Consider the following 27,351-nt stretch of genomic DNA (forward strand, 5'->3'; position numbering starts at 1 on the left):
ATGGCTGACATCCTTAAAACCACAGATGAGCTGGGAAATATTTTAGTCCAGGTAGTTAAGCCTAATAATATGTTCTGTTGTTGGTTGCTAGTTTGCTATCAAACTTAACCTGATGTAAACACAGTTGTGTAGCTGTTGCTAGTCTATATGATTTTGTTTATGACATTGGTTTTTTTCGTCGTTTTTAGGTTTCATGGTTTTCAGAGATTAGGCACTGATATGTTTGTGAATGTTTTGCTCTTGTCCTGCAGGTGCAAGATGATTTGAGACAGCTGAAACGTAGTCTTGGCCGAATCACCTTCCATGGAAAGGGAGAATCTCTCGACATCCAGGCGTTAGACACTGCGATTCACAGAACAGAAAGTGGGATCAGGGTTAGGACACCTCCCCCGAATGCACACACCTCAAAATATCATCATGTCATTTCACTCACTCACTACACTGTGACTACATTAGCTAAATTGTATACTTTCTCCATGAATATTTGTCTACAGAAGCGGGCAGAGGAGTATTTGAAAACAGTAAATAAGCAAGTATTGACTCTTCCCAGTATAGAGGACATAGAAAAGAAGACTGTGCAGATTTCTAAATGGTAAGCACTATGCAGTTGTTAAGGAAGTCTACTAAACAATTTCTTAAATCACTGATTCAGATATCTAAGCCATCTAAGTGTGGTGAACACGTCTAACAAGTAGAACGTTACACAGGAGGCCCCCGCTGGAGAGTATACCAGACCCACGCCCTCAAAGGACATGGAGTTTAGGGGTCTCACCTGGGGAGAAGGTAAAGACATCAGCTCACATATTTTACTGCTCACAGAGATTAAACATAATTAGTTATACAGCTGCATTCAGTTAGCTGTGAAACATTTAGGAAGCACTTTTGGTAGCACATTTGAATTAGAACAAATAATAGATTTAAAAGTGTTAAATTCAGTTCTCAATTCATTTTGTCTCTCTCTGTCTTAAGCACAAGGCAGCGTTGACCATGCGTTTGCTGTGTAATCCTGAACACCCAAAGAACAGGACTGTTATGCACCAAAGCTATGGGATTCAGCTCCCTAAGCTGCGCAAGAGAAGTGGCACTTCAGTGAGTAGCCTGTTTGAATGTGTTCTCTTACTGTCGATTTTACCCTCCATTCACCACATTAACATTTATCAAGTGAAAGTGATAACTGGCCACACGTTGCCATGCAGGGAGGAAATTACATTACTTGTGTGTGGGGGTGGGGGGGTTCCAGGGCACTGTCACTCAAAAACCCAAAAAACTGTTGTTATATGGTTCGAAGATGTAGCTAAGGAGGCCTAATATGTTGTCTTGGTGTTTCTCACATAATACAAACCTGATTCATCCATTCATCTTTTGAGGGCATTTCTTGGCCATCATTGTTATGATTTCGGGGGCATTTCATGGACTTTCAAAGGCATTTTCCCCGAGCCCCTGTTAAATTCCTACCCTGTTACCACGCCACTATCAGCTTACAGTATGCAATGAGCAGATCTGCAGTAAGTGATCCCCTTCGCTTCATTCAATTAAATGTGAGGTTTGTGCCACACTTGCGGTGTTATTGGATTTGGCAGCTTCTGACCATGTTATTATTGTGACATTACTATTTTGTTTACTTACTGCCTCTGATTTTTTACATTGTGTCATATTGATTCTCTGCAACTTGAGCCTATATTGATGTAGCACATCAATAGCAGCATATAAGGCATAGCTTTCGGGGAAGATTTGATTCTGAATTATTACTGGAATTATCACAGCTAATTGAGATGAATTGAATGTTTTTTTATTAGATGATAGACTAGGTTTCCTGCAGATGTCACATGCTGGAGTGAAGAGTGATGGGACAGGTTTATATTAACAGATGACTCAAGTCAGTGCGCTCAGAGGAGAGACAGTGACGTTAAGGTCATTCGACTTAGAGATGACAGCCAACACATTTCTTGGTAAACAAATTAATCTTTGCAAAGGTCGCCATTAGTTTCAGACTGTTTTTTTTTGGCGCAGCTCTCCTCTCCAATCTCCTCCCTACTCCTGTATCCCAGTCTGCTTGTCATGAGGAAGAGGTGCTGAGGCTGTCACTCTGATACAGAGAAGGATGTAAGAGCTGGCTGCTAGAAGCGGAGAGCAGCAGATTGCAGCACATCAGCATTCTTCCTAGGAAGCCGGCGCCTGATTGCTGTGCTATGGGCTGCTGGTTTACAGCTGTCTCTGGACAGGAGTGGGTACCTGCTCCCGCATGCCAATAAGACAGCCGTAGCCTACCCGACTGGTAACCACTGGCTCTCTGCCCACTGCCTCCTCTTGCTGTTTCAGCCAGCTCCTCTCCACCATTCCCTCTACCTGCCTGAGGAAGCAGCTTTTGCATTTTTGCAGTCTTTTTTTTGGAGATGCCCCCTTTTCTCCCTGACACGTCTGTAACAGATGTGTGCCTTTCAGGAGAGTCTCCCTCAGCACCTGGCTGCTGCCTGTGGTCTGTCAGAGAGCTCAGTGGTCTGAGGAGAAACAAGCAGGCTAACATCAGGGGAAGAGTCTGGAGGAATAGCATGGCGAAAAACAGCACAGACGGATTGCCTCTGCTTTGCATGTGTTCAATCCTGTGTGCAGTTAAAGAGAGTGCACTCACAGACTTGCAGTAGGCTATATAATAAATCAGCATGAGATAGAGATAGCCATGTACTGTAGTAGCTGGTCTGTGTTTTATTAGACAGTTTATCACAACAACGTCAATAACCAATGACTCGAGATTGACTGTTACTATTTGCTTTTCGGTACTGTAATCGGCATTGCTATCACGGAGCATGAGAACAGTTCAATTATAGTTTTGTCGATTATAACACTTGTCTAAGTTTAGGAGAATAGTGAAATGAATTAATTGAACTCAAAGCATTGCCAACTTGTGATTGATTGCTGCAGGGAAGTGGCTTATTGGCCAGTTTACAATGCCATTAGCTGCTGTGTTTTAGCTCTCTCTTTCCTTAATGAATGCAGAAAGTCTGTTGGTTGTAATCACACACACCATCCCCTCCCACTCACTCTGCCAAAAAGTCATATTTCCTGACATCTACAAGCTGCCACTGGTCTGATTAATGGATGGTCCTCTCCTACTGTAGCTTTTCACAAAGTTTTGGTTTTGAGGAAAATATAGTCAGCGACCCAGAGCTAATAGCATTCTAGTTGAATACGCTATCAACCTTGTAGTGTTTATGCTCTCTATGATGGTGTGTCACGGTGATGGGCCTGGAGACAGCTCTGTTTGGAAGGACAGCGGTTTCATGCTCATATGCGCTCATTCTTTCCCACAATGACCCTAACCCTGGGCATTTCAGAGCCTCTGACCCTAAGTTCCAATACCAAGTTCTTGCCTGTGCAGGTGCCAACTCAGAAGGTAATCACTGGTCCTACAGTGGGCAGTCTAGCCATTGTGCCAGGGGGCACACGCAATAACCTCTACCTGGCACCTCCGCTATCTGAAGAGGACATGAGAGCAGGTGAACAGACACAACCAACTGACTAAGTCAATCAATGACATTGTGCATGGTATGGTATGTGATATTGATTTTATTTTTATTTTTTTGCAGGCATTGTAAGTCTGCTGGAGAATGGTGTGGATCTCTGTTTGTTTCCCACTCCTGTCCAGCCAAAGGCAGCTTCTCTGCAACGCAGGGAAGGAAGCAGCTCCTCCAAAATGGGTCAGTCCTGCTCTCTGGCCTCAACAGGAGCCAATGGCTAGCACCTGATCTCAGACACATAACATACTGTATGTTACACTTTTTGTAAGAAAATGGTTTCATGATTAATAATAATAATAATAATAATAATAATAATAGTACTTACTTATATAGCGCTTTTCTAGACACTCAAAGACGCTTTACAAACTGAAAAGATTGAGTAGTAATAAAAAAAAAGAAGAAAAAAAAGAAACTATAATTAAGGTAGTGCTGGGGATACATGGGAAGGAGAGGGGGAGAGCGTTAACTGGTGAAGGCAAGCTTGAAGAGGGTTAGGGTTAGGGTTAGGCGGTGAGTGGAGGTGAGCAGACGGGCAGCAGAGTTCTGGACGTATTGGGATTTGTTTAGGATGTTATTAGGTAAACTGTAGAGGATGCTGTTGCAGTGGTCGAGTCAGGAAGTTATGAGGGCGTGGATGAGTGATTGGAGTCAAGGTGGGATTTGAGTTGGGCAGCAACAACTTTCTCGAGGATTTTGGACAGGAAGGTGAGATTGGAAATGGGCCGGTAGATGTTGGGGGTTTCGGGGTCGAGACCAAGTTTGGAGGTAATAGTAGCGAGCTTGAGGGCAGGAGGGACAAAGCCGGTGGACAGGGAGGAGTTAATTATGTTTGTGATGAAAGGGGTGAGTGTGGGGAAACAGGCCTTGACTAGGGAGGAGGGAATGGGGTCCAAGGCGCAGGTTGAGGACTTCATGCTGGTGACTGTGGAGAATCAGTGATTGGACTGAAAGATGTAAGAGGATGACTTGGGGGTCGTGGGGGGTTGGAATGGGGGTCAGGGAGGGTGGTGGGAGAGGCAGCATCCTACGGGTTGTGTATTGTGTCGATTTTGATTTGAATGAATGTTAGAAATAGGTTGCATTTGCTGGTGGTGAATCAGTTAGATATAGTGTCCATGGGCTGGAGAAGTTTGTTGATGGTGGAGAAGAGTGTTTTGGGGTTGTTACAGCCAGAATCGAGAGATGGAGGGATAGTGGGAGGAGCGTGCACTGTTGGTGAAGTTTGTAGGCATCCGAATGGACAGTGAGACCAGTTCTTTTGTGTAGGTGTTCAAGTTGACGGCCTTTGGCTTTGAGATGGTGCAGTTGATCGGTGTACCAGGGGGCAGAGTGAGTGAAGGAGACAGATTTGCTTTTGGTGGGAGCAATCTGGTCAAGGCAGGAGGAAAGTGCATCATTGTAGGTGTTGACCAGTTCAGTGGGGGAGAAGCCTGGAGTGAGGGCAGAGTCAGAGATGGAGTTAGCCAGGGTGGAGGAGAAGGAGGAGGGGTTAATGGACTTCCGGAATTCCGGTTCCGGAATGTTATGGTGTGTTTCTGTGTTTCATCAATCAATCAATCAATGCATTGTCATTGTGTTCTGATACATTCATTTAACCCAGTAATCACAGAGACTATTCTCACATAGACTCGAGAGGCTCACACATGAACACATCTCAATTACTGAATCATTTTGAACCTGCAAATGCTTGGATAGGCACAAAGAAAGAGCTTGATCTCTCGTTGGAAAATATCCTGATTTTAGCAAGCTTGGCATGGGAAACTGGTGACAATAGCTTTGCCTCTGTGGCAATCAAGAGTTGTGTGGAGAGCTGATTGCTACAACACACAGGCCATGTCCCTCTCCGCCAAATTTGGAAGCCGAGCCAATCTGAAATTGCGCATTGATGTTCTTGATTTAAGTTTTTTTTTCTGTCTGAATCCCCCATTGGGAGTCATCTGTATTTAAAGCTGCTGCCTGTGTGTCTGTGGAGACAGCTGCCAGTCAGGTTTGACAGTGACGGCAGAGCCTGGTTGAGGTGAGTTGAGTGTGCTGCCGTGTGTACCCACAGCCCTGACAGAGAGAACGTCGAGGTGTCTGAAGGATGTGACCTGGGGCAAGGAGCCCAGCCCCTCCCGCCACAGAGCTGCACATGACCGCTCACCCACCTGGACCACCCACGTCCCCCCACCCTCCGCCGCCTCTAAAAGCTCCGACCACAGGCTCTCGACGCAAGGCGCTTCCCGGCTCACCCCTCTCAACCCTCAGGTACCCATCTTGAGCAAGTCTCAACCAAACAATCATGTCGGCTGAATTTCACATTCTCTATTCTATCGATCGAATAATGCACTGTTTTTCATTTTCTTACCATGGAATTTACCCGTGGCTCAGAGCACCCTTTATCAATGTTTTTGGAAGAATAGTGATTAGAGTTGATGTTCCATTCTCATTTATCATTGACTGAATAATGGGAAATACTTTGTAACACAACATTTAATTTAATTGTGGCCCTCATCTGACCTTTTAGCCTTGTGAAGAGTCAAACATCTATTCCCTAGTTCCCAAATCAAATCAAACTTTATTTAGGGTGCATTTCACACTAGTGTCTCAACACACTTTACACACATATTCACAACAATAACATCAGCAGAAATGTCCACATCATGACAACATAATATATAGAATATGGAATAATACCCTATTTAACACAGTGAAATAATGACAATAATATAGACTGGGGTAAGGTGAATGGGGGAGGGAGTGAAAAGCTATGTGATATGGTACTAAATTTGATTAGTTAGCACTAATTTTAGTGTCTCATAATGGGCAAACAGACATAACCGTGGACTGAGCCATTGTCAAAATCATTGGTCTCTCACATGTGTTTACCATCAGTCTCTCACCCAGTCCCCTGTGTCCCCTTGGCAGTGTCTCCCAGCGCTAGTTCCTTTAGCCATCAGCAAATACTCCTTCATCATCATGGAGGGCTTGATCGACCCGATGGCTGGAGACTTCTGCCACTTCAAGCAGCACTACTATCTGGGCTGGGCCACCCTGGTGGAGCCTCTGTGGGCTCTGGAGAGGCTGCTCAGGGAGTTTGCGGTGCCCGTGGCGCGGGTGAACGGGGAGCAGCTGGTGGTGCTGGGCCAGAGCGGGGAGCTGGACTGGGCCGGCAGGGGGAGCGGCGGCGGGGACTCAGTGGAGCGCCTGCTCTCTGTGCTGGAGAACAGGGAGGAGGTGTGGGGCCTGGTGTACCGCCCAGGTCAGCGCTACAAGGGGGAGGGGGGCACGGAGGCGGCCGCCGTCCGCATCCAGACCTGCTGGAGGCGCCACTCCACCCGGACGGCCTACCTGCGCCATCGCCGGCGCAAATGGGCGGCGGGGACCATCGCCTTCTCCTGGCTGATGCACGCTCAGCTGGGCCGCGTCAGGAAGGCCCTGCAGGCGTCGCGCCTCAGACACCTGGAGAATTTCCGCAGCAGGGCCCAGGTGAGGCTAGCTCCTCTACTGTCTGTCATGCCCAGGCGAGCGCAGTGGCTATTACAGATCTGATACACACCTACACGCACACACACACACATACACAGACACACACACACACACACACACACACACATACACACACACACGCACGCACACACACACACACGCACACACACACACACACACACACACACACACACACGTCACTGAGCACAGATAGTCCAGCCCTCCGTTATAAAAGTGGACGTACCTCCTATGTTTGACAACTGAATTAAATGGAATCAGACAAATTAAATGTCTGTTTTTTAGATAGTACTTAAGGGGGCAGTGTGACAGCACAGTCTTCCCAGATGCGCTCCGCATAATTTCCATTCGTCAGTGCAGATGTCTTGTCTGTGCTGTCATCTTGGTTGTGTAACATCTTTATGAACATAGGCAGTCTTTTAATTAGTGCCCACAAGTTAATTTACTTTAACCATCATTCTGTGTGTGTGCGTGTGCGTGTGTGTGTATACATTCTCTAATGTATGTTCTCACCCTTAAAACATTCACACTCTGTTAATTAAGCCCTCTAATCTTCCTCTGGCAGTAGCATCATGTACCTTACTGATTGAATTAATTGGAGAAGATGTTTCTAGTAAGCGCTTAATTTAATTAAGGTAATATTTTATGCTTGGTCTGATTCCGTTAGGCCCAGAGACAAGCCTGATGATGTCTTTTAGCTGTGCAGTGATGTGATGACAAGTGTGTGTGTGTGTGTGTGTGTGTGTGTGTGTGTGTGTGTGTGTGTGTGTGTGTGTGCGTGTGTATGTGTGTGTGTAAGTGTGTGCGTGCGTGCGTGCGTATGTGTGTGCGCACGTGTGCACGTGCGTGCGCATGTGTGCGTGCGTGTGTGTGTGTGTGTGTGTGTGTATGTGTGTGTGTGTGCAGGCTGTCCCTTCACTGATCACTGTTCCTCTCCATCTCTCCAGCATCTGGCAACCAACTGGAAGCACATCCAGTCTTCCAGGAGGACCATTATCCACATCCCCTCATTAGGTAGCCTAGCTCTCTGCCCGCCCTGCTGCCCACACAACCAGCACCACTCAACTTCTACTCCAGGCCACACACACACACACACACACACACACACACACACACACACACACACACACACACACACACACACACACACACACACTGCTGCTCTGTCTGGCACATCCAAACCGGTGTCTGCAGGAAAACGATCAGAGGATGATGAGAGTCCAAATTGCAGGCAATTGCAGGAAACAGAATGGTTTTGCCTCAATCGCCATTTAATTTGGAAGATTAAGCAAATGAAAAGCCATTAATTTCAAAAGGGCCAATAGGGATTTGTTATACTCCCTCTCCATTCATAAGCAATTGACTACGAATACTATTAGAAATATCCTCCCTGTTTTTGTTTTTGTTGTTGTTGTTGTTGTTGTTGTTGTTTTTTTTCAGTAAGTGTAGTGGGTAAAGCTACATTACCTCGTTACGTCAGTCTCAATGAGTAAAGCCCACACTCTGACTGTGTAATCAGATGTGCATTCTAAATCATTAAGCGACTGTCTAAAATTATTAGGCCTAATTACCAGCAGATGGAATGCTTGATTTGCACCTAGGGTGGCTGAGGATAGTGCTGTGTGAGCAACGATAATTAGGAAGTTGAACTCCTTTGTTGTTAATTAGCATGAATTCAATCATTTAATTACCTTTATCCATCTGAGGATTCTCTTGCAGGCAGAATTCCAGACTCAAGACTGAAGTTATCTATCTTTGTGTGGTCAGAGTCTGTGCTCATGGGAAAGCACTGCTACCTGTAGTCATTGTGATGCAGGTGTGCTATATCTGAAATATCCCAAGTATCCAGCGCAGGGAAGGCTGGTAGAGGCAGAACAATGAACCCATCCTCCAATTTCTGCCTCCACCAGTCTCCCCTGATCCACAGGGATGATTATATGATATCATGATTAGACAGCTCCTGACACCTCTCAGTTTGGTATCCAAAAGGCTATACTGTAGTAAATGGCGTCTGTCTTTGTGAGACTAGCAAACCGCTACCAAACACTGTATAGAAAGGCTCACTGCTGGCACACTGTCTGATCCTGTAGGCAAGGCTTGTGTTGGCTCTGGTTTGTGTGTTAGGTTGTAACCCTGCTCTCTGTGTGGCAGGCTACTCCCAGCCCCAGCGCCATAGCCTGAAGGGCTTTGACATCCTGCAGAACACCCAGATGGGCCGACTGTGTGACGTGAGAGGTAGATCCATCTTCTCATGCTTCCCCCTTCACATGCTACCCACTATAGACTCACTCTATACATGATCACTCACTCATGTCTTTCTGCACACATTTCCACTCCACCAGTGATGCAGTAGCCACTCTAGGTCTATAACTGACTAGCAGCCCCCGCTAAACCCGTCTCCACTACGGTGTGTGTGTGTGTGTGTGTGTGTGTGTGTGTGTGTGTGTGTGTGTGTGTGTGTGTGCGTGTGTGTGTGCGTGCGGGTGTGTATGCATGTGTGTGTGCGTGTGTGTGTGTGTGCATGTGTCTGCGCATGTGTGTACACGTGCTTGTGTGTGTGTGTGTGTGTGTGTGTGTGTGTGTGTGGGTGGGTGCAGATGAGAACGTGGAGGTGATCTACGTGTCTCCAGTGCGTGTGGAGGATGATCTGTTCCAGTATTACTCCAGACTACTGGGGCTTCCCCATCAGCGCTTCACCATCCTCATGCCTGACGCCCTGGAGGACTTCCCAGTAAGGAGAGCCTTTTTTCCCTCCAATCTTACACCTAGATGTTGCTGTAAGGGGTAGATGTACAATTGCTGTGTATTGTAAGTATTGTATTAACCTCTTATGAATTAGATTTGCTCACTCGTGTTGTGTTCAGTAGCTGTAGTTCGTATATACTCCTCAAGGGGGTGCCAGAGGAGATGGCCTTTGTACTGTGGGGCTACTCTGTGAAACAGTCCCATTTTATTAATCTGCGTTAGCATTTTTATTACCTTCTAACACGTTTTATAATGAAACATTTAACAAATGGTTATGTAAACAAGTTGTACTGAATTGATAATCATTAAAGTAATAATTAATTAAAGCGTATTTCATGGTTTCCTGGTGTTGCCTGTCCCATGAATAATTAAAGTATGTTTTTAATGGGAATTATGAATTGCTTTTGTTGCTATTCTAGTTTAAAGGTTGCTTTAGTTAATTGATACTGCTAATCATAGATGTACAGTGTAGTTCAATCCTCTACCAAATACTGTTTGGCTCAAATAGATGGCTAGTGCTGCTTTGTGTTATGCATTCAGTTGTTTGGTCAATAATGTACTCAATATTACCACTTTTATTCACAAACGCTACTTCAATACCATAAGATTAGCCCTCGCTGATTTAACAAGCTGGAGAGGGACCAACTCTTATTTACTAACTGGTGTTTTATGTACAGTATTTCCTCACCAGATTAGATGTGCAGACATGGCATAGTCTTCACAATGTTTCCTTATTGATTTCCCCACTGCTTTGTTGTTAAACTATGCCAGACGTGTTGCTGAGATGAATCATGTGAGCCATGGCTGGCAGCGCACTCTGCTAGTGACAGAAGGGATAATTCCATGTGGATCAAATAAATACAGATGTGAAGTAATTAGTTGTATTCCCAAGGAGCCCATTGCTACCACACATTAAAGATGTGAAGGATAGGTGAGGCCTCCCACCGGCAGCTTTTATCAATTGAACCTGCTGGAATACAGCAGAGGTCACAACCCTGGTGGCTATTCCAATAATAGATCTGTTGTGGTGTGTACACAGTGATAAATCAGGGCAGAGGGACAGGTCCTGGAAAAAGACAACCATAACTCCCTCTCTTACAGCCGTGTATCCACCGCCCCCCCCTCCTCATTTTCAGACCCATAACATGTGTCTGTCCACGCTGCTCAAGCACAGCCCGCGCACCCTGCGACGCATCCGCAACCTGATCCAGGGCAAGCAGGCCTACATTGTCGGCGGTGTGGCCCACTTGGATGACCTGGCGGTGGCTGATGAGCTGGGGGTGGCCGTCCTGGGACCGGAGCCGGCCGTAGCCCAGCTCTACAGCACCAAGTCTGGAGGGAGGAGGATATTCAACAGTGCAGGGGTCAACATGTCCCCGGGCCACTGGGACATTTACACCCTACAGCAGGTCAGAAAGCCCCTCCAACCCTTCACACTACCTGCCCATCTCTCACTCTACCTGTCCTTCTCTCACTCTACCTGTCCTTCTCTCACTCTACCAGCCCTTCTCTCACTCTACCTGCCCTTCTCTCACTCTACCTGCCCTTCTCTCACTCTACCTGCCCTTCTCTCACTCTACCTGCCCTTCTCTCACTCTACCTGCCCTTCTCTCACTCTACCTGCCCTTCTCTCACTCTACCTGTCCTTCTCTCACACTACTTCTCCTTCTCTCACTCTACCTGTCTGTCTCTCACTCTACCTGCCCTTCTCTCACACTAGTGTACAGTACAGTGTACATACTTTCACTGGTTAATGTTGTTGTTTATTCTCAGCTGCATGAGACTCTGGCCCAGCTAATGGCTGACAACATGGAGGTGCGGCGCTGGCTCTTCAAGATGGACGCAGAGACGGACGGTCGGGGCACGGCGTATTGTGACGTGTCTCATCTGAGCTGCTATCCCTGGGCCCAGCTGGTGTACGGCCGCTATGGCCCCGAGTGCTGGAAGAAGGCCTGGGCACAGGTAAGGAGACTGGACCTTCTACCACTGATCATCTACTCTATCACCTTACCCACCAAGAATCAAACCCAGAGTTCTGGGTAGGCTACATCTAAACTCACTAATGTACTGACATTCAAGATGTTTAAACTGCTCAAAATCCCTGGTAGCAGAAGACCCAGAGTACTAATGATAAGGCTATAGTAGATCTTGTCCCACTTTGTAGGTCACTGTAGGGTCAGAGAGAGACCCTGGTTTCATCATGGAGAATCCCCTAACAAATAGTCACAGATGTGGGCCCTAGGGGACAGTATTTCCAGTATCCTCCCATCAGCCACATAGCATTTAATCAATGGCTAGAAATACCCACAACCATTATCCATTATTCAAAGCACAACCGTTAGTTAGCTTTTATTTTGGTCAAGAGGAATGAATCCCTTCACTCACCATGGCCGTGATAGCTTACGGTTGACCTCAGAGAATGTTTTACAGTAAAAGTACACTCACCAAACACTTAATTAGGAACCTGTACACTTTGTCATTCATTCACACTTTGGGCACGTTAATACCAGTCATCGCTTGAATGCCACAGCCTATTTGAGTATTGTTGCATCCCTTCATGGTCACAATGTACCCATCTTCTAATGGCTACTTCCAGCTTGACAATGCACCATGTCACAAAGCAAAAGTAATCTCAAACTGGTTTCATGAACATGACAATGAGTTCAGTGTTCTTCAGTTGCCTTCGCAGTCACCGGATCTGAATCCAATAGAACACCTTTGGGATGTGATAGAACAGGAGATTCACAGCTTGAAGGTGCACCTAAGAAATCTGTGTGTAAAAAATGGTGTGATGTCATCATGGACCAGATTCTCAAAGGAATGTTTCCAACATCTTGTGGAATCAATGCCATGAAGAATTGAGGCTGAATTGAGCAAAGGCAGGCCCTACCCAGTATTAGTATTGTGTTCCTAATAAAGTGTTAGGTGAGTGTATATTGCACAGGGAAATTTACCTGATTCACAAGGATATCACAAGGATTCATGGTCATCTTTTGTGAATAGTGGACTGAAGTGATAAATCCATTGATAATTAAAGTTGTGCTTTAATCTCTTTCTGCTATTAACCCATTGTTCCTTCATGGAATTACTGTTAGGTTAAGCCATTTGTAATTAGAGACCTAAATAGCTTCTCTTAGTACAATATTGACATTTATCACTTTACTGTAATTTGCTCTGCAGCCTATCCAAAAACGAACAAATATGTGCTTAACAGTTACCAATGCATTCATTTAGTACGCTTGTAATCAGTACACACAGCTTCTGGGCCTCTGGCGCTTCTCATATGCTTACAAAGTAGCCTTTGATTTTCTGTCATGCTTTAATTACTGTGTTTTGCCATTTAACAGGAAGCTTTGTGTAAACTAATTACACGGTAATCATTATAGGCTTCGAGGCGAGTGCACTGCTTTTACCTTTTATTTCTTTCCAAAGAGCCTCCCATCTCAAGGTCTGGTGTCCTAGCTCTGCCTCCCCGCTATTAGCTCTGTCTCTAATTCATAGAGGAGAGTGTGTGGATCGGGGCTGTAATGGTTGTGGCATTGGTGCTGTTAATTACGGGAGAGAACGGCTGAGCCACAGCCAAGGTCCATTATGGTGGCGTGGCGCAGGAGAGTAAATGGGGTTTGTTTCACCAGCTGGGGTCCCAGAGAGAGGGGAAGAGCGCCCAGGCTCCATCGCCTACACCCTCAGGGCTCCAGGGCCATATGGAGACAGCACTTTGCCTGGGCTTTATTCTACACCTTTTAATCAATGGCAAGGCCCACTCACAGGACGGGGAGTGCAGAGGTTATTTCGCTGTGTCGTCTATTTTCCCCCTCATTCATTGTCCAGTCGGTTTGCTTTAGGTTTGCTTTGTGTATCTTTAGGCGAGCGAGCGAGCTAGCTGCTTGCTCTCTCCTACGGCTGTAAAGTAGGAACATTTGGCTTGTACATTTCCAAGTTGGTTAGATATCTGTTTAACGGAGACACATGAATATTTAATCAGTGTACTGTTTCTCCTCACTATCATATCTCCATGGCTGCAACCACAGATACTTAAACATAATAGCATATATTGAGAAATAACAGTCATTACTGTGGTATTATTAGGAAAGGCAGTAATTGCAGTTGTAATAACATGTCAGTGAATGGAATATATAGGTAGCCTAGATTTGTGAAACACATATCACAGTATATCTATGAATCATTGCATACATTTGAAGTCATTTTTGTAGATGTCTAAAGGCACATTTACTATGTTAATTAAAATTAAATTGATATTGGCCGACTCAATTCAATGTTTTAGCAACCATTTTCATCATAATTTGCCAAAAAGCAGCTCTTGAAATAATGATTTAAACAGATTTCCTATTCAAATATTCAGCCATACTTTGGGCAGTTGTTATGCCCTTCCCATTAGACAAAATCTCATTGATGATCTGTGTGATATCAGACTGAGGGGGGAGTGTGGCCCCTGTGTGTCAGCAGACTGTGTGCATATTGTTTAATTATTGCCTGTTCTGAGGGGGCGCGCTGCGCTGTGTGAAGAGAGGCCTGGCTAAACTCACAGAGAAGAATACAGGAAGCCCATGTGGTCCTGTGGAATAATACCCAGCCTCAGTCACCTCCAGGCAGACCATGGTGGAAAGGGCTGGAGGGGGGAGGAGAGCTGGGCCTCTCAGAGAAAGGAGCTGCTGCTAGAGGAGACATTGTGGGGCTGGGGGCCCATGCCCTGCAGCACAGTGTTCCAGCCTCTAGTTACCCCCTAGGTCTCCCACACCATTTACGGAAAAAGAGGTTAAAGATGTGTAGATCTGCACTCATTCAACGGCTGAATGGAGTCACACACACACATACACACACACACACACACACACACACACACACACACACACACACACACACACACACATATACACACATACATAAACACACAGCCTGAATATGGATCATTAGGTACATGAAAAAAAACATTTAATAGCATCAACAACAGATGGAGTGGTTATTTTCTTTTTGGTTGTCTTGTGTGTAAACAGATCTTGAATGACAACAGATTTGGATTATTCAAAGGAGAATGGGTCATGAATATCAACACCATGACAAAAAAAATACAAGGACATACTGTTATGCCTATTCTACTCTCCCGTGCATTCATTCTATATGTGCAGGATGTCCATGCTTCATAATATATATATATATATATATATATATATATATTTATTTATTTTTCTCTCAAGATGATTTCTAATAGCAACCATTCACCTCCTCTCGGTACACTTATGATAAGTGCTTATTATTAAGAAGCAGCACTAGACTTATGCTGTTTTATCACTTATGAATGAAATGAGTCAATCCTCCACTTGTGTATGAGGGGCACAGAGACTGAAGTCATGCTCAGTGCCTAGTGTTACTGTCAGGGCGATGAAATGTTCCTCAGCCGATGCCGTGTGTAATGGAGAGATCAAATGGCAATCAAAGAGGCCAAGGCAATATCTTTTTTATTTATGGCCAGATTGTTCAGCTTTATGTGGACACCAAGCAAGGCTCGGATCCTCTCACAGAGTGCAGCTCGCAGTTTAAGTCCAAATAAAATATTACGAAATTCCCCCCTTTCCCTTTTTTTCCTCTCCCGCTGTCCCTGTGAGCTGCATAGGCAAAGTCTCAGGGTGAGGTTGCTCTTCCGTTGAAAAAACGACAAGCGTTCCCTTACACTTTTTGCCGCACCATTGTGTGCTTTATGGCTTGTGGAGGGGCGAAATCACTGTGCAGTGTTTGACCCCAGCTCTTACAGTACGTAGTAATATGATGATGGTTGTTACATGACTGGAATATCAACAGCCTAATCTTCTATCTCCACTCTCATGTCCAGTGAAGCCAAACAGAATGTACTCAAAATGAAGCACCGCTTTTGGCTGGAGTTGATAAAAAGAACACTTGCAGAAACAAAATGCAGAAAAAAAAACTATTCTAGATCTAATATTTTCAGCAATAATTTAAAAAAAAAATCTTAATTTACCTTTTATTTAGCTTAGTAAATGTCTGAGATGTCGTTAAACCTCATAGCCTTTACAGAAGGTGAACACAATAGATTTTATTGCACTGGGGGCTATAATGCAATTAAAAGGACACAACATGATTTGAATGCTCTTGCTCATTCAAATACTTTTTATAATTGTGTTTACATGAGCATAAAATGTACTTATTACCATTTATTTCATTGCGAGTTTCTTTTAAGCTAGTCAGTTAATTGCATACCGTACCAGTCTGACGGAAAAGCAGTTAGCAACACCATTAATGTGTTGTTGATGTGTGTGTGTGTGTGTGTGTGTGTTTGTGTGTGTGTTTGTGTGTGTGTGTGTGTGTGTGTGTGTGTGTGTGTGTGTGTGTGTGTGTGTGTGTGTGTGTGTGTGTGTGTGTGTGTGTGTGAGAGAGAGAGAGAGAGAGAGAGAGAGAACAACTACATTAGCTGCCTGGGACAGGTGGGAGAATGTACATTAATTGCCAAACTGTTTTTAGGGGACACCCGCTGGAAGTGAAACTTGGCAATTAACAACATAATTAAGTGGCAAAGCCATTATGGCATTTTCTACTTACAGAAACAAGAGCTCTATCGATCAGAGTCAGGCCCTGATTGATCCCCTGATAAATGGGGTTAGCTTAGGTATTCATCAGCCGACCAGTGGAGGGACTTGTTATTGAGGGCAGGTGCTGTGTCCATGGTGGTGAGTTAAAGCCATTAGACTGCCGTGGCCCTCTGATAATAGGCTGTCAGTCACAGAGAGCCCCTCTCTCCTTGCCCATCTGAGTCTCACAAAGGGAGTTAGCAGCCACCAAGGGTCTTAGGGCGAACAGCCACAGTACCTGAAGTGATCGTATTAATGCAGTGGTATTCCTAGCCATGTGAAGGACTTTTGAAATACATGTAAATGCAATGAATGAATATATTATGCTTGTAATGACACATACATCAAATTACAACCAGTAATACTAATTGAAGATAGGCTAGTAGAGTTCATTAGTATCTGGAATGCACACATAGTTATTTTATATGGATGTGAGAGATATGCCCTTTGCGCCTGTCCCTTTTGCAGGAGCCAGTTTTGATCAAGTATCTGGAGGAGGTCCCAGAGTGGCTGGCCCGTCACGCCCGGCCTGTCAAGACCTCCTATTACCCAGACTGGCTCTGCTTCCTGGAGGTCTTCCTTAGACAAGGTCAGCCCCATACTAAACAGCTCTGTATGCACAGTACATGGAGGTCAAATAAAGGTTGCTATTAGATGACTGTAATTTATAGAAACGCTAATATATGTGTAATTGCCTAAATGTTCTGAATGGGCAAATGAATCCATTCTTCTGTCTGTCCCCCTCTCAATTATTAAGCAGCTGCTGTTGGCAGTAATTATTTTCGAAATGTCTGTCAGAAGAAGGTCTTAATAAGAAGACTATTTTACTCTTTTCTCTCCTTTGATCTCAACGTGCCTGTACTGTATCCCCCCTTCCTCCCCCTCTTTCTTCTTCTCTGTGCCTGTGTCCAGGTGGAGTGGTGGAGGCCTACCCCCCCTCTGACAGTGTGACCTGTCTGACAGTGGACCTGCTGCTGGAGCCTGGGGGGGAGGTGATCATGCTGTCCTGTGGAGACCAGCTCCACGGCCCCAGTGAGCTGGAGACCGCAGGCTCCTCCGTGCCCCAGACCTCCGTGTGCCCTGCCGCCCTGCACTCCATTTGCAGCCGCGTGGGCCAGGCCTGCCTGCAGCGTCACATCGTAGGCCACGTCTCTCTGGACCTGGCCACCTTCCTGGACCCCAGCACCCTGGAGCAGAAGGTGAGGGACAGATAGCTGTAGGTCCTGTAGGTAGTCAGTCGGTCTCACTATGAATAGCAGCCTAAGTAGTGGTCCCATCAGGACAGAGGTTTGTGGTCAGGCGTGTGCCAAGCGCTTGGTGTTTTTACCATGCTGGTCAGAGGGATCAATTTACCGCGGTCGGAGCAAGGGGATCCGCATGAGCAGATAGAGGTCTCCCCGACTGCTCCCCTGGGAGCTGTGAAACAGGGAAGGGAAACAGTGGACACAGGGCCAAACGTTTCACAAGGCTATCTAATAAACTGTCAGGTCTTATTTTGTCAATAAACTCATTCGGCCCCATTTAAGGCGTGCCCTTTGACCTTTGCAACACCTTAGAAAGACAGGGTTCTCTATCTTGCAGACAATAGGTCATTCTAAAGTGATTTGACTGCTTCTTGGTGATGCTCTGTCAGTGCTCCACCCCATGAGTAGTTGCTTGCACTATTGTTATGATCTCTGTCTACCTATAGTAACGTAGGTAGCCTAGCAATGGTCACCTTGTCTTTTCAGGGTTTATTCCTGTTGAGACCTCTTTGATTTATTACCTTGGAAATAGAACACTTTATGATTGTTTAACCTTTGCTCTTAGCATGTGGCTATATTGACTACATATTGATTTGGAGCTATAAAATGAAATAGTTTCGCAGACAACATGGCCAGTGAAATAAAGAAACAGAGGGAGGCCGATATAGTGTAAAGACAGAGTACCTCAGAGAATAAGAGGTCAAAAAGGAGCAGTGTCTATCACACCCGTTACTGTGAGCTTTTGTTTCAGAAGAGAAAATACGCTTCCTCTCAGTCCTGCCGAGGTAAATAGATCGACTAAAAATATGAAAACACTCTGAGAGATGAACATTTTTATTGTTTGTCCTTATTATTGAACCCTTTTTTTGATCCTGAGAATCCTGTCATTCAACGTTTTCCCTTTATGAATGGTTGGAATGTTTTCATGCAGTAACATTTCAGGAATTAATTTCGGTATTTTGTTCTTCATAAAACATCCTTATTACGAGACCACATTTTCTCCCTCGTTGGAAGAGATGTATTTGGCAGAAATGTATTTAGTCAAGTAGGTGGTCTAAGCTCTGCCACTAGAGGGTAGCATTATATGGACTGAGCATTATCAGACCATTTCTGTGAAGCCTTTGTCATGAAATGTAATTGAAATGTAGGGACATGCAATGAAACAAAATGGTTTAAGGTAATTCATCAATGTTACAGGTAAGGCCTTAGCTTATATCCCTTTCCGCCTTCTAGGACTAGGGCTGGGGGTGGCACAGAGGGGGTCCTCCTCCTACAAAGGGTTTTAATAGGATCCCTTTAGACAAGAGGCATTTAGAGATTGGAAAAGGCTTCTCAGACTGAAGAGGTTGGCACTGTTTGATCTTATTTTCTCACCAGGGCCACCAGATCCATGCAATGACCAAGAGTCTGGCATTGTCAGACTCACCACAAACAATATTGTATTCAAGATTTCATAGTACTGTAGTAATATTGTACAGTAATGTACTAATTTTCCAGGGGTGGCTGGTGGAGGTAGAATGGGTTCCAGAGAACATACATGTGTTTGATACCATTCCTCATTCCCTTCCATCCATTACAATGAGCCTGTCCTCCGATGTCTACCTCCACCAGCCTCCCCTGTAATATCAGTATGTGGTCTGTGCTACATTTCCTATGGCTATACGATGACATTGAGAATACATTCCTGTCCCTACGTACCCTAGACCTTGCAACCATGTGGGAACTTCATACACCCAAAGTTGCACTCGATTTACAGCATAGAAAAAACATTGATTGTCAATATCCAAACCCACAACAAATTAATCATAAAATGAAAGAAGATTCATTCCAATTCAATGTATTGAATCTGCAACTCTAATATGTAGCATTAAGGCGTGAGTGAGATCTGAATGGGATTCACAGACAGACGTCTTGAGAACAAACAGCGTGTGTATCAAAAGGAGTGGGGACAGAAGAGTCTGGATGCGCCGGTCCCCCCTCATAGAGAGCCACGAGCAAACCTGTCCGGATTTAAACATCAATTTACATTCAAACCTGTTGCTAAAAGCTGCCCACTTTTATTTTGTATTTGATGGGGGGAAGTGGGTCACGTATGTTTGCCCTTGTCGTCCCTCCTCACATTGTTGGGCGATGGAGCCTCAGCTGCAGCATCAGGGTTTTTAATGAAAATGCAGGGCTATAGAAAACAGGTACAATCCGGGCTTGTATTTCGGTTGGCTTTGTTAAGTGTGACAATGGCGCAATGGGGTTCGATTCTTACGGACCGGCGTGAGCGGCTCTCTAGAATCTGCCCATCACCCAGCCCAAGGTATCAAGCTGACAGTAGCTACAGTACCACTAGACTGATAGAGTGCCGAACATCACTTCTGTAGTTAGTCCTGCATGCATAGATGAGTACAATTTAGTTTGATGCCTTGCCTGAGATTTTATTGTAGATACCCTACTTCAGTGCATTTTGTGAGCTGTGGATTTGTGTGTGTGTGTGTGGGGGGGGGGATTATAAGAGGATTGTGACAGGCAGTGACAGACAGATGCATTATGTTCAGGATATAGACTGTATTCCTGTAATTCCTAAATCATCACTTTGAAACTAAAATAGTTGACCGTGGACCAGAAAGACACTTTTGTATTAGTAGACAGGGCAGCGAGCACGTCACTAGCCTTTGGACAACAGCAGAGAACCTCTAATTTTACTGGAGTGGAAAACTTTTCATGAGCACTTTATTTGGTAGAGAATAAGATGCCCTTCATGTGATCTGTCATACAAAGAGTTATCTTTGTAAAACACACATTTTGTAATCTTTGCTTTCTGCTTGATATATCACAATTATTGTAGCAGGGAAAACACAGTCAACCTATTAAACCTGTGTGATCGAGTGTTTCTGCCCATGTTGTTAGTAGAGTTAAATCATCTGCTAGGGATGAGCGTGGGGTTCAGGAGGCAAGCAGCCATTTGCATTCATGGCAGGAGCGTTTACTTTGACAAATAGCGGTGAGGAGAGGCAGCCGACTGCCACTTAGTTATTAACAACTCCTTCACTGGTGATTTATTGGCCACTTTTTGAAGAGAGGGCATAGCTATTAGGTTATTATCGGGAAAATTAGCCCTGTTTAAGCAGAAGGCCATGACCAGGCCTGACCCCTTAATATACTTATAATGATGCCATTTACCATACAGATCTGAAGTTAGTCTCTCTCTAGACCTGAGCCAAACTGCCAGGCCCTGGGCAAACAGCCTGGCCTCACACACACTCATGAGAGAACCTGGCCATGCCTCATTTCAAAGCTGAACTACCCATATCACTACAGCGGCAGGAGTCATTAACACTGCTTTTCTTTCCCCCTGCCTCTCACTAGCCGATCATTTTGTAAGGACTAAAAGGTATTAATATCAGTTTATTTCCTTGTTAACTGTGCTCTGTAAGTGAGAACTGTTTTATGTTTTTTTTCTTAGTGAAAATAATCAGTGTATTATAAAAGCCTATTATTGATATTTGATCAATATTTTAGATATTAACTATGACCTAGGCTATGACTGGGCGTTTGATGAGTGTGTGCTTTGTGCAGGTGTGGGCCATTGACTTGGACCTGAGCTACAGTAACCAGCTCGCCATGACGCAGCTGCTGCTCATTATGACTGGCGGAACACTGGACTGCCGTACAAGTCGTTTTGAAGTGCCCCTGTCAATCAAGGAGAGCAAGCCCTCCCCACACCAGAAAGGAGCCAAAGTAACTGTAGGCTTTCATTTTTTCTATGTATTTTTTTCTTGAATCTTTATTTTGAAATACTGCTTCTTTGAGTACAATATTTTAGCCCTTGCCTTCACCAGAACCTGATGAATTAAGATGAAAATGTCCTCTAATTGTCTGGACCAAAGCAAGAGGAGGCTTCATCAAAGATTATATATATATGCAGTATATCACTATATCTCAATACCCACAAAGATTGATCAACACAGCATGTTATTTATTTTTGTTAAATACAACTAAATGCTGTAATTATGCACTGAACCCAATTGGTGTTTAGGTGCTGAATTCATTATCATTTTGATAGATGAGCCTAAATAATCAACACATTAATAATTCATACCGTATTCATTATGCATGTGTGTGCATGCTTGAGCACCTCATCAACCTGATGCCAGACCCTAAACAATAGAGTTCCTTTATTGGAGCCATGCTGGAGTTTACGCTTGTTAATCCGCGACTTGTGTTATTTTATCAAACATTCATTTAGTTGTGGCCTGCTGCAGCAACACAGCATTTCAGCCGCTCCACTGCTTAATGGCTTTAGCAGTGGCTATCATTAGGGGCCGGCATATTACAAACACAATTAAATCCTTGCCGGACACTTTTATTGTCATGTGAGGACACAGCGCTTGACAACTGGAAGCGCACCGCCATCACAATGAATTATGAGCCATCTTCTAAGTGCACAGGGCTTACTCCTCCTCCTGCTTTTCTAGTGCCTGTGGTCCAGTTCTGTCCCTCTGAGCCTTTCCACCTTTAAGTAATCAACCTTTCTAGTGTGTCTAAGGACACACACTTTCTCTGAATCAGTTATTTGTGTCCCGTCCGTGAAGATAGGTATCATAGTAGAGGGACTTGGCCTCACTACTGTATGCCCAACTGCATGCTTTATCCCAAAAGTACTGTTCTAACTATTGCAGTCATGCAATTAACTGCATCTGGCATGTCCTCCAAACATTAATTGTTCCTCCCCTCTGTTAATTAAGAAGGCCCAACAGTTTAGCACATGTGCCCCACGCTCATCCACAAATCACACATTCTCCCCCAACCCAACACTGACCCTAAGGATATGTGTACAGAGTTCAACCATCTCTACTCCAACCAAATGTTCAGTGGAAATTAAATTATTGTAAACTAGAATGTAATTCAACATTTTGCGGTTAAATTGAACTCTGTATGTGGCTGTTTAGAACCAAATAATAATAATAACACAGCACCGCATTCAGAGGCCTATTTAGCAGTTTTTTTTTCTGTTTCTCTCTCTCTCTCTTTTCACTAATATTGGTCCTTGTTCTGTACAGCCTCCATCAGTGACCAGTCGCTATGCTGTTATTGGGAGCCGACTGCTTCACACCAACCTATCCATGGTGCACTACAGTGTGTTCTTCCAGATGTGCAAGGCACAAGGCATAGGCTTCGATGTCAAGGTAAAGCCTCCTCTCAACAAAAAATGCATGTTCATGTTCAAATATATTGTGAAAAAAATGTGTACAATAATTAATTATTGTTAAAAATGGTTATGGACATAATTGGTTCTGCTTGCAGAAAAAGCAAGGTACTGTCTTTGCTCTTCATGACAGTGGTTTGATATACAGCCTGGGGATGGTGTAAGTATTTCAGTATAAATACAGTATACACTCTAACACACTCTCACATGCTTTCATGACAGAATCAATAACTGAACCTGCAAGTCATTGTTTCAAGTCATTGTGCTCAAAGAATTTCATTTGGGTGTCAAAATGAATGAGCTCATAAAAAGAGAATAGAAAGCATTAACTGAATAAGAGATTGCTGTAGTTGTCTTTCTGAGGATTACGATGTCACCTCTGGTTTGGTGAAAATGTCTTTACAAATGAAAATAGTTGTAAGGAATGCTAAAAATATTTATCAGACAAATCCTTTGGCTTACACGATTCCGACACGGTTAACTCTGCTTCAGTTCACATCTCTCCCTGAAGACTGGGGATATCTTTCCATCTGAAAGTACTCATTTAACTACCTTCAGCGCCACCAGCCAAACAAGGGTGATTGTTTCTTAGCTGGAAGCGAGGGGATCATTAGTAAACTCGTTTGTTTGGGGTGTCGTTAATAGCACAATCTCAGAGGATCTCCAGGGAGCCCTCCTGACCTTTGCTCGGAACCTGTCAGTCATTCATCAGGAAATATCAGCCCCTAATATGCAAGGAGAGACCAATTTTAAGGTACAGTGTTAATGAGCTAACGATCGCTCTCTTCATCTACATCATTAGAGAATGCATCTTAAATGCATCTGTCGTAGTGAGATCCAAGCTTGCATGTTACCTGCTACTTCAGCTCCTTGTGGCTAGAGAGAAATTACTGGAATACACAGGCATCGAATGTTCACCCGTATCAGGTGCAATACAGAGTTATCATCAGTGAACAGAACATAGTTGTTAACACTGAAAAATACAGCAAACAACAGATGTGTGATTTCAATAAACAATGAAATGTAGTGAGGTGAAGGACAGACTTCTGTAACAGTTATGGACTTGCATGTGTGTTTCCTGAAGGTCCTGATCAAGGACCTTGAAGATGTGCTGGGGATGACTGTTCAGAACAAAGCCCAGGCATCAAAGGAAGAAGACCAAACTGTTGCCAACACTAAACTGGATCATTGACATCATGCTTCTCCATCAACACTCAGATAACACCCTCTGACCCTGTCAATTAGATGACTGGATGCATGTGAGCTCACTCTGATCAGTGCCAATTATGCAAACTGATTATGTCAGGACTAATATCATATGTATCTCAAAGTGTATTAATTATTATTATAACATTATAACATTATTATTACTGTTCTAAGGCAAATACATGATACCACTGGAAAAAAATGCTAATGTCTGATAATATACCGGTTAAACATTTTAGTCTAGGCTATATTCAGATATGTCATAAAGCTCAAGAGATAAATAGCTGCAGTCTATTCGAAAAAGTATCAATTTCAGCTGTGAAGATGCCCTGTTATAACTTGTTTCATAGACCTACACCATGATAGAGGAATCCTCCACAATTGCTACATTTATTAGACAAAAAATAAATAAAGATAAGATAACCCACGGCAACATCTTACCAATACAACTTAAGCCGACTGCCGATGTAGAGGAACGAATATACCTGCTGCGTTTCCACTCGGTCAGAATAACATGTAACATCTTCACTGAAAGGCTACCGCGAGCTGATGAGTAGAGAGGCTAGACAACCTTCTTTGACAGACTTGAGACGACACTAGTCGTGCATGCTGCTGTTCTATCAAAACAACATGTAATGCATTTTACTGTGCGGTACGTTACGTGTTGTATATTGCTATAGCCGTTTGACAGCTTGCTAAATTAGCCAGCTAGCTTGCTAGTTTGACATTCCCACCGACTGTTTTCTATCTGTCTAGCAAGTGCCATTGCTTTAAAAATATGATGGTATAAGCTCACTTCTGAATGGGCGCATTAAAGGTAGATTTTCATATTGCATTAGCCAGCTACGTATTGCATTAATCTAACTGGTTAACAGATGTGTTTGACAATTGGTTATGACAAAAGTATTTGCCATGAAAGAAGTTTTCCTGCGGATACACAACATCTTTCTCCAAGTTGCACTGTTTCCGAGCACACTGTTTCGGAGGAGAGGACCCCGTCCGACAGCATCCGAGGTGTTGACATGTCACCTCCAGCAGCGCAGACTGCCCCCCTGGACGTCCTACTGTGTGCGCTACAGTGCCATCTCCAACGACCAGTTCGGCATGTCCAACTTCAACTGGACGGTCCAAGGAGCCAACTATCAGATACTGAGGACAGGCTGCTTCCCCTTTATTAAATACCACTGTTCTAAAGCACCTCCACAGAACCTGGACTTTGAGGACAAGTTTTTCACCCTGTTGAAAGTCATCAATCTAGGTCAGTGTGAAAGACTAGGGAGATTAGTCTTTAATATTACCTAGAAACAAGGCCTCCTCAACCCACATAGGGTCTGAGTCTAATGGCTGTTAGTTTACCTTTTGTTTAGGTTTACATTTACACTGACCATACCTTAGCTGTCCTATTTCAAATGTCATGGTGAAGCATTGATACTGGCTCAAAGCTTACCCCTTGTGTCATGTTGTGTTCTCTCTCTACCTCTTATAGGGATCCCTTCGTTAGCCTATGGCTTGGGCTCCTGGCTGGTTGCCGGGGCTACAGAAACAGTGCAGACAAGTGCTGGACCTGTCACAGTCTATTTCGCCTTCAAAGAGAAAGATACACAATACTAACACTAAAAGATACACAATACTAACACTAAAAGTCCAAGTTACTCAAACACTCACTGTCTACAATTCTGTCCTTATGTATTTATGTATTGTATCCTTATGTATTGTCCTATGTATTTTGGAGAAGAAGAAAACAACTTCACAACCTCACTGTCAGAGAGAATCTGTGCAATATGATTATGTTCATTTATTAAATAATATTTGAGTTTAATAAATTGTATTTACTCTTTCTTGTCTTGCGTACTATTTCTGCTTAGTACATTATGGAGGCCTAGGTTTTCAAAGGTGTGCACCCACTTTTGATAATTGCTACAACAGAATAGTCCTTTGAAGGTAACTTACATCAGCAGATTATGGGACAAAACTATTTACCAGTCTAATGTCAACCTCTGGCCACTTCTTCAGAATCTGATAATTGGTTTTAAGATCTATGAAAGGTATTCTAGGGTTAGGGCCTTTGGGTTTATTTCAGATGGGCGTATAGGAGTTAAAACCTAGAATCCTCAATGTAAGCCCTCCTGTAACCTCTGTTTTGTTTTACTTTCTTGCTAATGCAGACATTTAAATAACTCCGGCTCATTTATTTAAAGTCAAATTAGTGATCACTCTCCATGCAACAGATTGTCAATAGTGAGAGAGAGGAGCTGATGAAAGGACAGGTCTGATCAAATGGTTTTTAATTACCTAAGTGTGGCCTTTGTTTAGGGCCCTCTGCAGACCCTCCTTCAGGCCTGCTCAGGGCTTTGATTTCTGATAATGTGCTTTGCTGACTTGGCGCACCCTTCCCTGTACTGCAGAGGCTTACTCCCTCTGCTCCCTCAGAGATTCAGTTTGACAAACTGCCATATTGATTTCCCCTCTCTCCACCCGGCACCTCCTAATAGCATTTATCAGGGACCTCAATTTCTGGCCTTGGCCCGTTCTCGTTTAGCAACAATTAAGCTGAAGTAATAATTTCATGTAGTACATGCAAATCAATAGACCTTTTGCCCCCTTTCAGTCTTGATAATTCTAAAGGATTGGCTGAACAGTTGTTCATGTCTGTTTCTTTGGGAATAACTGTTTTGTTAATAGTTTTTTCTTAGTACCAACAGTTACCTAAGGCTTTAAGTTTGATAATAGTAACATAGAATGATTCTCTCATTCTGCACTCAACACTGAATCTCCTCATACCAATGCACCAACTCCTTTACCACACTATCTCTTAATTAGACTAATTGCCTATAACAAGTAACATTTAGACACACTTACGGATATCTGATCTGCAGTATCAGCCTGCACTGAAAACTCCCCTCCTTTCATCTCCAACCTTTTGTCAGTGCTGAAAGTGTGCATGGGGAATGCTCAGGCAACCATGTCTTAATTACTCATTGACCCTTTGACCCCGGTGCTGCATTGATACTGCAGTGCAGTGCGAGACAGATAATAGCATGGGGCAGAAACAGACTGCAGCTTTGTGTCATGGCTATTAAAGGATGAAGTGAGCCAGTGAAACCCAAGTTGAGAAGGCTGTGAGCACATTGTATTTGTTTTCAGGGCTGCACCTTTGGGCCACCCTGAGCAGTAGGGGAGGGCACCACATCAACCCAAGCAGAGGCTTAGCGTTACACATGTTACCACGGTCAACCAGTTTAGGTCTAGACTATCTGGACTGCAAATGTGCAAATGGGTTATTGTAAATTAACGGAAAATGTGGCTACACTTTGCTGAGAGATTGATGTCTTGTAAGAACCATGCAATCTAGCCTT

General features: G+C 44.0%; 2 protein-coding genes across 2 annotated transcripts; both read left to right on the forward strand.

The window, feature by feature from the left end:
- Positions 1–23,981, forward strand: iqch (IQ motif containing H; the record flags this gene model as incomplete). The annotated part of the gene is made up of 20 exons (XM_080539634.1): positions 1–51; positions 252–374; positions 495–592; positions 708–783; positions 970–1,089; positions 3,377–3,494; positions 5,566–5,762; positions 6,423–6,983; positions 7,949–8,015; positions 9,153–9,236; positions 9,599–9,732; positions 10,883–11,155; positions 11,520–11,708; positions 16,817–16,937; positions 17,261–17,547; positions 21,160–21,327; positions 22,644–22,769; positions 22,888–22,949; positions 23,435–23,543; positions 23,874–23,981. 20 exons carry the CDS (start codon positions 1–3, stop codon positions 23,979–23,981), a joined length of 3,072 nt encoding a protein of 1,023 aa, XP_080395760.1.
- A 561-nt stretch (positions 23,982–24,542) lies between these two features.
- cUnh15orf61 (chromosome Un C15orf61 homolog) lies at positions 24,543–25,649 on the forward strand. The gene is made up of 2 exons (XM_080538946.1): positions 24,543–25,253; positions 25,482–25,649. The coding sequence occupies exons 1-2, from the start codon at positions 24,890–24,892 to the stop codon at positions 25,604–25,606; spliced, it is 489 nt and encodes a 162-aa protein (XP_080395072.1). The 5' UTR covers positions 24,543–24,889; the 3' UTR covers positions 25,607–25,649.
- Positions 25,650–27,351: the final 1,702 nt, after the last annotated feature.

Source organism: Nansenia antarctica (assembly GCF_963989245.1).
Source record: "Nansenia antarctica genome assembly, chromosome: 9".
In the NCBI taxonomy this organism is placed as follows: domain Eukaryota; kingdom Metazoa; phylum Chordata; class Actinopteri; order Argentiniformes; family Microstomatidae; genus Nansenia; species Nansenia antarctica.

Coding starts and splice junctions, on each gene's coding strand:
- cUnh15orf61 (XM_080538946.1), top strand. CDS start 24,890: ATGACAAAAGTATTTGCCATGAAAGAAGTTTTCCTGCGGATACACAAC. Junction 25,254..25,481: donor GTTGAAAGTCATCAATCTAG/GTCAGTGTGAAA, acceptor TACCTCTTATAG/GGATCCCTTCGTTAGCCTAT.